This window comes from Salvelinus sp. IW2-2015, unplaced genomic scaffold (genome assembly GCF_002910315.2).
Source record: "Salvelinus sp. IW2-2015 unplaced genomic scaffold, ASM291031v2 Un_scaffold1447, whole genome shotgun sequence".
In the NCBI taxonomy this organism is placed as follows: domain Eukaryota; kingdom Metazoa; phylum Chordata; class Actinopteri; order Salmoniformes; family Salmonidae; genus Salvelinus; species Salvelinus sp. IW2-2015.
Genome location: NW_019942914.1, coordinates 87015 through 98273, shown reverse-complemented (window position 1 = coordinate 98273; position 11259 = coordinate 87015). Strand labels below are relative to the sequence as shown.

Sequence of the window (11259 nt, the reverse complement as noted above, 5' to 3'; positions counted from 1 at the left end):
ATTCATATATCTTTATGTAGCATATTCTTTATCCGTAACTTTTGTGTATTAAGGTAGTAGTGTGGGAAGTTAGTTTAGAGTACTTGTTGGTTTTACTTTTGCATTTGTCGGAACTAGAAGCTATCATAGTCATTTCGCTACACTCGCATTAACACTGCTAACCATTTGTTGTATGCTGACACAAATAATAATTGATTTGATTTGATTTGATGAAGTACAGCCATCCAGATTCTGGATGTGTAATACGTCTATCGACAATGTGTGAATTTGCTCCCTCTGGTGTCGGCTTTATCCCTTCTGCAATCATTAATCCATTTATATGCACCTTTACTGCAATGTACCGGTCAAAACGGGTCACAGGACGTTCCTTTAGAAAAACATTTATTTCTCAGCTTGACTGCTTCACTGCACAGACATCAAAAGCAATCGCTGATTTTGTCTCGGGCAGGAAGGATCTAAATACACACTTCCATAGCACTCTCCGGATTAAGAATGCTCGACCTAGCACACTTCCCTTAACTAAATAGTAAAGAAAGTAATTTTGTGTGGAACGTCAACATCTCTGTTTACATCGGAAGGCATGACACATTGGCATATTGTCAGAACAACAAAATGGAAGCCTTTAAAGGCCCTTCCTCCCTTTTCTATAGGGGGACACACGCTGCTTAAATAGGTCCCCAATGTAACAGATTTTTGTGACTACTCACTAATGTCATGCATTATGTTTGGTTAAATTTAATACCGGGTGAAATATTTGAGAGATGTTTCTCTAAATTCAGATCACAATCTATATTATGGACAATATAAAGTATTGAAAAACCTTATAAATTCTACAATATTATTATTTGATTATCAACTTCATCTACCAGCTGTAAGCTTACTCCTCTTCTTTATTACATAATATTCTTTGTACTTTTGTGTCAGTCAACTAATCAATTAATGAACAGCCATCACAATCTGATCAACACCTGGAAGGAGAACATGGTGTTGAAGTTCATGTTTTCCTTTGTCTGTATGTCACTAGTACACGTAGACGAGTTACCGAGATGTGTATGACGTGGATATAAAGCGTATGAGGTGACCTTAGTCCTTCCTATTATTTTTGTGGCCACCCAAGACCTTTGGAGCCCCTGATGCGTGAACCACAGACCCCAGACGTCTTGTAGGGCCCAGATAAAGCACTGAATGCTTGATGGATGGAGGGATTTCCCGGAGATGAGTTTCTATCCAGGACTTCAGTGTACAGTGACTGTTATTTTGGTATTATTAAGTTATTACCATTACTCATATATCTGTTGCCAAATAGCAGTTCAGCTACTCTTCCTGGGGTTCACGACAACATGGATAACACAATACAGAATGACATAATACTGAACATAATAGACAAGAACAACTCAAGGACAGAAACTACATTAAAAAAAGGCAACGTACGCTACATATCAATACAGATCACATAAAACTATCAGCGTCCAGTATAGGGGAGTAGGCGTTGTGCGTGGAGGGTGCGTTTTATCTTGTTTCTTATGAAGAGCCGAGTTTGCTGTTTCTTTGAGCAATTGAGATTGGAGGAAGTTCCAGCCAATAGAGGGCTCTATTTTATAATTACTGTTACGCTTCTTGAATTTTCTGGACTTGGGATCCTGAAAAAGACCCCTGGTGGCATGTCTGACAAACCTGCGTGTGGACAGGATGTACAACAAAATTAAGACTGTATATATACTGTTATGATGTATTGGTGAATTTGCCTTGCCACTGCAGTTCAAACACAGAATTGCTTTCCCATTACATTTTAGTGGTGTGCTAGTGTGACTGTGTCTCACCTGTACCTTTACTACAGCTGGCTGTAAACTGGTGGCAGCCCCTCTTCCTTAGAATCTTTCCTTTTTCATGATGCCCGCTGCAAAAAGATTGAGATCATATATGGGGCCGGGTATCGCTCTAATAGGAAACGCCACTATTAGTCCAGTTGGTGAGTAGCTGGCCTTGTTATAGCTCTCATGTAACAGCAAATTAGCCGGTATATTAATTTTCCTCTGTCTTTTTCATTTTCGCTTCTGGAATTTAATTGACCTTCACAATTGTAGAGAGAAGGACATCAAATTCCTTGAATTTCATCTATATTCTCTCTCTCTCTCTCTTCTTTTTCTTTTCTCTCTTTCTCACATCAGGTTGTCCTTCTTTCCTAACTGGCTCTTTGGGGCTCCGTTCGGTAGGAAGGGCTAGTGTTACCTGTAGTTGATAAGGACATGGTCGCCAGCACATCGGATTGGCCCCAGTGTCAGATCTCCCAGCTCTACAGGGAGCTGGCCCAGTCCTCAGGTTGGCCTGGCCATTACAGTCACCAAGACCCAGCACTGCCCAAGGCACCAGCATCATTGTGGAATTCCTTCCAGCCTTCATTGGTCAGGCCTTGCATTTTTTTCGCGTCTCTTTTGCATTAGGTGTCATTCAGGGTAAACGCTAGGTCCACAGTGTGATATGGTTGGGTACAAAGAGAGTTCTAATATCCCATAACTCTTTACATAAAGTGTGGAGATAGTCTATAGACAAATGGGAGCAGTCGCTGGTCTGATTATATTTATTTCCAAGCTTGCACTCGTTCTAGACCGTTGTCCCAACCTTGTTGTGACCTAGCCTAACCCCCAGGCCAATGCTCCAAGATGAGGGCTTTCTGTAGTGCACTTAACATGTCACCTCTGGGAGGAGTTTGCTTCGAAAGTAAGCATCTCTGCCATGTTTCTTCTCCACCGGGAACCTCGTCTCCTCTTAAACTCTCTCTCCTCCTCTCAGCTACTGCCTCATTCCTGTTCTGTCTTTCAGTGACCATTTCTACACGGCTGCTCGGAGTCCAGGAATGGGCTGATAATTTCTCCTTCACAGTAGATGAGATTGTGTGGAGGACCGATCTGCTTAGTCACAGGAAGCCTTCCCTTTCCTTCAACTCTCACTCAGCCCCTAAGGGTATGCCACAGTATATTCCCACATGTGATTTGTTCATTTATCCTTTTTATTTAACCAGGGGAGTCTCATTGACATTTAAAATCCTCTGTCACAAAGGTCAGGTCTCGTGTTGAAAGATCGAATCGTTTCTGATCCAATAAGGACGTTCCTGGATATTGGTATATAAAACAGGTATCTCCATACCAGTTCCAATTTAGGTTTTTAGACTCCAACCCTCCTGTTCTCTGGAGAGCTACCCTCCTTGTAGGCTTTTCACTCCTAACCCTGCTATTAAAGAACTACCCTCCTGTAGTTTTTACTCCAACCCTGTTTCCGGCAGGAAATACCTCCCTCTTCAGTAGTTTAATCTCCAACCCTGATCCCTGGAGATGCTACCCTCCTGTAGGTTTTCTCCAACTTCCTGTCCTGGGAGCTAGTACCCTTGTTAGGTTTTTACCTCCATACCTGTTCTGGAGAGCTACCCTCCCAGTGAGGTTTAACTTCCAACCCCTGTCTGGAGAGCTACTTTTCCCTCCCTAGTAGGTTTTAACCCAACCCCTTGTTCCGGAGAAGCTTATCCTCTCCAGAGTGTTTTTACTCCACCCTAGTTCCTGACGAAGCTATTATTCCCTACTCAGTAGGTTTAACTCCAACCCTTTTCCTGCGAGAGTCTACCTCCAGTAGGCTTTTAACTCTCACCTGCTTCCTGGAGAGGTACCTCTCAGTTAGGTTTTTAACTCAACCCGTTCTCTGGGGAGAGTTACCCTTCCAGTAGGTTTTAACTCCAAACCCTGTTCCTGCGAGAGTTACCCGTCCAGTTAAGGTTTTTAACGTCCAACCGTGTTCCTGTGAGATTACCTCCAGTAGGTTTTTACTCTCAACCTTGTTCCTGAGAGTACACCTCCTGTAGGTTTAACGTCCAACCCTGTTTCCCTGGAGAGGATACCCTCCAGTAGGTTTTAACTCCAAACCTGTTCCTGGAGAGTTACTCCTCCAGTAGTTTTTAACTCCCAACCCTGTTCCTGGAGTATGTTTACCCCCCATAGGTTTTTAACTCCAAAACTCCTGTTCTCTGGAGAGGACCTCCAGTACGTTTCTTACTCTAACCCTGTTCCTGGAAGTAGCCTAATCCCTCCTGTAGTGTTTTTAAGCTCTCCTAACCCTCGTTTCCTGGAGAGGTTATCTCCCTCCAGTAGGTTTTACACTCCAACCCCTGTTCTCTTTGGAGAGTTTCCCTCCAGTAGTTTTACACTCCAACCCTGTTCACTGGAGAGGTTACCCCCCCAGTATATTTATTCTCTTTTTCAACCGCCAGATGTACAATCCAGATCAGCGCCTATCACACCAGCTACCCAGGTGTTGGCTATCTCAGGGTTTCCCTAAACTCGGTCCCGGGGCCCCCCGTGTGCACGTTTTGGTTTCTTGCCCTATGCACGACACTTAGCTGTTTCAATATAACCCAACTCATCAATCAAGCTTTGATTTATTGTAATCCAGCCTTGTAGTGCTCGGGCAAATATCACAACGTGCGTTCAGGGGGGGCCCTATGACTGAGTTTGGGAAACCCTGCAGTAGATTATGGTTGGAGCGAAAACCTACAGGGAGGTAGTTCTCCAAGAACAGGGTTGGAGAGCCCTGATATAAAGGTTACATTTAAAAAATCACAAACATGCTCTCTATTCAAATCATTAGAGATGTATTTCTGTTGTAGCTTGGGGCAAATTCCCATGTTTGTTGCTATGGTTATGGTGMTGTCATCCCACAGGTGTGTCCCAGAGTAGTGCAGATGTAAATGGGTCTCTGGCAACGATTCAAACCGTGGGGAACTTCCTCACACTGGGGCTGGACAGCCAAGTGGGATTATGGGAAATCAGTGTGTCGTCAACTGTGGCCTACTCACTGAAGGTCGTAGGTGAGTGCGACAGTGTTGGCTTTTCTGGAGGGCATATTACATAGAAATTATGCAAGTTAGCAACCATTTGTAATAGTGTGATGAACAGTGTATTCACATGGTATTTAGGTTGGCAGGTTAAGTGTGTGGGTAACACATTGTTACAGAGTACCTACAACTCTAGTGGGATGATTCTTTAATGACAACTTTTGAGCGTATGCTTTTATTCCATGTTCAGAGGTCAAAGAGCTCTTTGACTTTCTCTTTCCAGGTCAGAGCGCCATCGACTTCCTGTTTGACTTTGTGGAGGTGTCTCAGGGACCTCATCCAGCCTTCGCTGTTTTAGAGTCCCGTCCTCAAGCTGGTGAGACAGGATTTAAACATTTTGTTAACAGTTGGAGCACAGTGACGCAGGGTGGATATTTACAGAGGCACCAAAATGCTGTCTATGTTTGTCTGTTTCTCCATCGTGGTTCCTAACATTGATGCTGATTTAACATTTCTAACTTTTTGGTTCTTTACTTACGAGTTTCTAGCTCAGCATTTAAGTATAATGTGATTTGCTACTTATACATTAGCTACCTACTAACCTCCACATTTCTCCGCCCCAGGCGGTAACGCCACCCTGCTGGTGTCAGTGACGGGGAGTGAATCTGTGAGTCTGACGGAGGTGGCCCTGGTCGAGGCCTCGGGGTCAGGGGAGGTCAATGGAACCTTGGAATCAGTCGGGGGCGGGGACTTCCTGGTTACCATGGACAGAATCCCGGCAGGGGAATTTGTTGTGCGTCTGAGAGGAGAGAACAGCGCCACCACCAGGGCATTACCAGACAGCTTCCAGAGACAGTCCTCCATCCGCCTCAGAGCCTCCACTGTCATGGTGACGGTGAGTGCCAAGGTCAAAGGTCAAGAATCAGAGTTTTTGAAGTTGCCCCGTGACACTGGGTCTGGTAATTTTTTCATTTTACCCTGTGATGGTTAGTGTTGGGGAGGTATCCTGGGGAAACTTGTAGCCTACCAATCCTGGGTAGTGAGTACCCAGAGCTCCATATACAGATAAATGAATGACTACAGTAGGCAGAACGTTCTGCTGTGTTCTGTCTGGTTTCAGGCTGAGGCAGAACGTTCTGTTGGGTTCTGTCTGGTTTCAGGTTAAGGCAGAACGTTCTGTTGGGTTCTGTCTGGTTTCAGGCTGAGGAAGAACGTTCTGTTGGGTTCTGTCTGGTTTCAGGCTGAGGAAGAACGTTCTGTTGGGTTCTGTCTGGTTTCAGGCTGAGGAAGAACTTTCTGTTGTGTTCTGTCTGGTTTCAGGCTGAGGCAGAACGTTCTGTTGGGTTCTGTCTGGTTTCAGGTTAAGGCAGATCTTTCTGTGGGTAGCAGGTAGCCTAGTGGTAAGAGTGTTGGRCCAATAACCGAAAGGTTGCTTGATCGAATCCCTGAGCTGACAAGGTAAAAATCWGTTTTTCTGCCCCTGAGCAAGGCATGGATGTCGATTATGGCAGCCCTCCTCTCTGAKTCAGAGGGGTTGGGTTAAATGTGGAAGACACATTTCAGTTGAATGCATTCAGTTGTACAACTGACTAGGTGTCCCCCTTTCCCTGTCTGCTTTCAGGCTAAGGTAGAAAGTGACCTGGAGCCTGGAACACCCTTTTCACTCCTGTTCACTGTGACAACCAACGGGACAGGCGGATCCTTCACCATCCGAGCCACAAATGACCGTGGGTTCACCTCCACTTCCCCTACAAACCTAATGCTAGTGACCGGGGTCAGTGCCAACGGTACAGTGACTCTCACGGCGCCCGCCAACACCGCGTCGGGCACGGACGTCACCCTGACCATCGAGGCTGAGTCTCCCGGGGCCACCGACACCAACTACGCCGTCCTGCGCCTCTCCGTTGTTTCACCGGTAACTCTGAGTAACGCAGGGTGTTTAGTTTGTGTGTTGGCCTGCTTTTTTCTCTGTTCTGGGTGTAGTGGTAGAATTACAATAGCCTGGTCCCAGATCTGTTTGTGTTTTTTCTCTGTTCTGGGTGTAGTGGTAGAATTACAGTAGCCTGGTCCCAGATCTGTTTGTGCCAACATTCCACTCCTTGTCATGACAAGGAGTAGCAAGGAATGGAATGACAGCACAAACAGACTGGTACCCAGGCTAGAATTACATAAAGGGTTAAAAGGAGAACTTGTGTGTTTCCTCCAGGGTTAGTGTTGTAATTGTTTGTAATGTCTTTTAGATGTGTCGGACGCTAGGAAGACTAGCTGACGTCATGGCGTCAGCTAATTGGCATCCTTMTAAAAATGTAAATTCTTTCCCCTCCCCTGCAGGTAACAGATTTCAGCCGTCCGGTGTGCGATGTGGTCAGCGTAACAGCTAATTGTTCTGACGACTGCAGCCTGTCCATGTGGGAGCTCTCTGCCAACCTGACGGACGGCAATGGGACGGGCATCGAGCGCGTCACTCTGCGCCAGGGCAACGGAACCCTSAACACCACCACGGTGGAGGGCGCTGGGAATTGGACCGTGACTCTGGCAGCCTACAGCGCCTCCTGCTGTTCCCCAGAGGTAGAGCTGGTGGCGGTGGACGGCGCGGGGAATGTGGGAACCTGTTTCAGGTCCATCAGAGTGACAGTGGATACCACTGTCCAGCCACCAGTCACCAATGCTATCACTGAGAACAGCATCACCGTGACTACTACACCTATAGCTGCCACCACCACCGCGAGCCGGGGCCATCCTCTATCCCTCTCCTTGTATCTCTGTTCCATCATGCTGGTCTCTGTCACACTCGCTTTGAGCCGCTAGGTAGCTAGTGTCACGGTGTGACTTCTGGTCTTGAAAGATGTTAAATCATATTCAAAAGATTCTCTGTTATAATGCTGTCTGGTAACTTTCCATTATTATGTAAATTCTGATAATATATGCCATTTAGCAGATGTGTTTAACCAAAGTGACTGACAGTAATGCGTGCATACATTTTATGTAAAGGTGGTCCTGGGATTTGAACCCACTATCCTGGCGTTGCAAGCACCATGCTCTACCAACTGAGCTACAGAGGTCTAAGGCCTGTGTCTTTTCGATGGACCTCATGTCATCTGTGCTGAGTGTACCAAAACAAAGTGCCAGGCAGTCTCTAAAAGGCATCCTACAGGGACGGGGGCTGGGATGAAAAAACTAATAAATATATATATATATAGGACAAAACACACATCACGACAAGACAGACAACACTACATAAGAGAGACCTAAAGACAACAACATAGCAAGGCAGCAACACATGATAACACAACATGGTAGCAGCACAACATGGCAGCAGCACAACATGGTAGCAGCACAACATGGCAGCAGCACAACATGGTAGCAACACAACATGGTAGCAGCACAACATGGTAGCAACACAACATGGTAGCAGCACAACANCACAACATGGTAGCAACACAACATGGTAGCAGCACAACATGGTAGAAGCACAACATGGTAGCAGCACAACATGGTAGCAGCACAACATGGCAGCAGCACAAAGGGCAAGACGGTAGAGACAACAATACATCAGGCAAAGCAGCCTATAAGAGTATCCATGATTGAGTCTTTGAATGAAGAGATTGAGATAAAACTGTCCAGTTTGAGTGTTTGTTGCAGCTCGTTCTAGCTGCAGCGAAATGCATATGGTATTGATAAGTAATCATAAATAATCATAATGTATGTTGATATCACTGTCATTTCTTATTGGTCTATAGCCATAAAGGCTGGCTTTATTAGGTATCAATAAGACACTCTGCTTCCTAATGTTCTCTGCTTAGTTACTCATGAATCAATATGTAAATATTGATTCTCTTTTGTAACGTCAGTCCTCGATAATGTGAGACATATTCCTCCAAAGGCCAATAAAATAAACTGAAGAAGTAAACAAATCGTTTTAATTGGACCATAAACTTCATAGACTTTCTAATTTGTGTGAACTATCCCTTCAGTCTAATTGCAACAAGTGGCAAGTGTTGCGTTTTGTCGCTCTCTACCGGCACTACGTGTAGGTGCATGCAATACATCTCAGCACAACACTGGTCTGGAGAAGCACGCAGCTGTCGAGCCGAAGGAGGACAGATAGTTTGTGACGGAGTGGCAGTGTCCTTTGTGCCACTGACTGACCGAGTAGCACATGGATTTTGTCGGCCTGTTACCCTCAACCAGATAGTTTAGGAAATGGCTACCAAATTGTGACCGCAGGCTTCTAGGAAAGCCAATTGTGTTGGTCCATATGGGGCTATCCGTTTTGAAAAAGGAAAAAAATTAAGTATTTAGGCATATCTGACGGTTTATAGTAGAATATAGTTCACAATCATGGCAGGTCGTCTAAGTTTTATTTTGAGCCACTATCCCACTCTTGTGTAGAACAACCTGGCCCGTGACCAGTTGACCCCGGTGCGCGGTCCCAGCGCAATCTATGGCTCTTTCACCCTCACGCGAGAGATAGCCCGACACCGACAGGACTCTTTCGAAAATAGACCGGACCGCTTTGACCCCCCTCTCCTATCCTCCCCACACACCCTCCCTTCAAACCCACTCCCTTCTCTCTCCGCTGAGGAGCGTCGTAGTTGTACCTCGCTCCCCATTCGCCAAGCCCGCACCGACTGTACAAAACTGGACCACAGAGAACCGGATAAAACATTCAAATAAGCAGGGAGCGTTACCGAGAACAGAAAACTACCAAGGGAAGGGGGAGAGGAGAATTCGGAGGTCAAACGACAGTGGCGATCCCCATCAAATACCGAGCTGATTGGGTGAGTTGCCTCAATGAATTGCCGTAAAGCAGCCTTGTTTTAATATCGATAATAATCGTCGATGCAGTTGAATGGACAGCTTTTACCGCATTGCCAGTGTGCATAGTAATGCTGGGAAAGTCATAGAATGTGACTGCGCACTTTTTCTCCGCGGACAGTGGCGAGCTTTAAATTGTGACTGCTGAACTAAATGGAGCATGTTATGCAAGGGAGGGGGGAGGACTTACCCCCCACTCCCCCCTTCTCTCCCTATAGGGGTGAAATTATTAGGCTACTGTGTCAGGTTTCCAGGTGTGTTTGTGTGTGCGTGTCCATACGCGCGCATACGCACACACGGAGTGTGTGTCTGTATGTGCCGATATTCTTGTTATTGACAGATCAGGGAGATCGGTTTCATTGTACTCTTTGGGATGATTAGGCCCTCTCCCCGGAGCCCCAGAGAGGTAGGGGGGGGGGGTTGGAAGGGACAGTTTGACATGTCTATATTAGGTGACCATGTCATTCTTTCACCCTGTCTCGAAGGCCATGCGCCAGGGCAGAGCACACAAAAATACGAGCTGTGGCCTATCGGAACACAGACAGGCAGACAGGCAGACAGACAGACAGACTGGAATATTACAAACAAACAGAACTTGTCTATTCAGTAATGGAACTTGTTTAATTCACTGATTGTAAGTCGCTCTGGATACGCGCGTTTGCTAGGTGACTACATTTTGAATGTAATGTAAATGAAACTTTTATTTCTGGGATATTAACTAACAAGAAAACTATGCATTCTTATATTTTAACTTTGAACGGTTTGTTTTTAAAGATTAGGCCTAACTTATTACAGTGTTACAGACTGTTAAATAAGAAGACAAATGTCCCTAAAGATAGCAGTTAAAACGATGCATGTTTAAAGATAACTTATTGTGATTGAGTTGGGTAACTAAGATTGGATCATGCTTTTGTAGAGTAAACATCTCCTGTAAGCATTATGTTCAACAGCGTGTCGTCTAATAGGGTTGAATGGCGGGAACCCGGTTACCGAGATTTACCGTCATTTACTGCCCAAAACCACTTCCTTTTCCTGGGATAAATAACTTCAAGGAAAGGGGAAATTATAATACATTATTTTTATGAACAGCATGGCGTTAAATGCTCACATTGTATATAGACTTATTTTTTCACTGTATTATTGACTATATGTTTGTTTTACTCCATGTGTAACTATGTGTTGTTGTATGTGTCGAACTGCTTTGCTTTATCTTGGCCAGGTCGCAATTGTAAATGAGAACGTGTTCTCAATTTGCCTACCTGGTTAAATAAAGGTTAAATAAAAAAAATAATAATAATAATAAAAAAATGGAATGTCTAAGTATGGCCTTCTCTACGGCCTCTGCATGATGAATCAATGCTCAGGGTGGGGGACAGACAGTCCATCTCAGGGTGGGGACAGACAGTCCATCTCAGGGTGGGGACAGACAGTCCATCTCAGGGTGGGACAGACAGTCCATCTCAGGGTGGGGCAGACAGCCATCTCAGGGTGGGGACAGACAGTCCATCTCAGGGTGGGACAGACAGGCCATCTCAGGGTGGGGACAGACAGCCCATCTCAGGGTGGCAGCAGCCCATCTCAGGGTGGGGACAGACAGTCCATCTCAGGGTGGGGACAGACAG

General features: G+C 45.5%; 1 protein-coding gene across 1 annotated transcript in view; it reads left to right on the top strand.

Moving 5' to 3' along the window:
* LOC112070879 (von Willebrand factor A domain-containing protein 7) overlaps positions 1-8524 on the top strand; it is a 39564-nt gene extending 31040 nt beyond the window's left edge. Inside the window, exons 12-16 of the mRNA XM_024138334.2 lie at positions 4706-4852; positions 5103-5195; positions 5443-5714; positions 6441-6734; positions 7151-8524. Of these exons, the coding sequence (XP_023994102.1) occupies positions 4706-4852; positions 5103-5195; positions 5443-5714; positions 6441-6734; positions 7151-7627 (1283 nt within the window). The 3' untranslated portion in view covers positions 7628-8524. The remainder of the gene's footprint in view (positions 1-4705; positions 4853-5102; positions 5196-5442; positions 5715-6440; positions 6735-7150) is intronic.
* The last annotated feature ends 2735 nt before the right edge of the window (positions 8525-11259 follow it).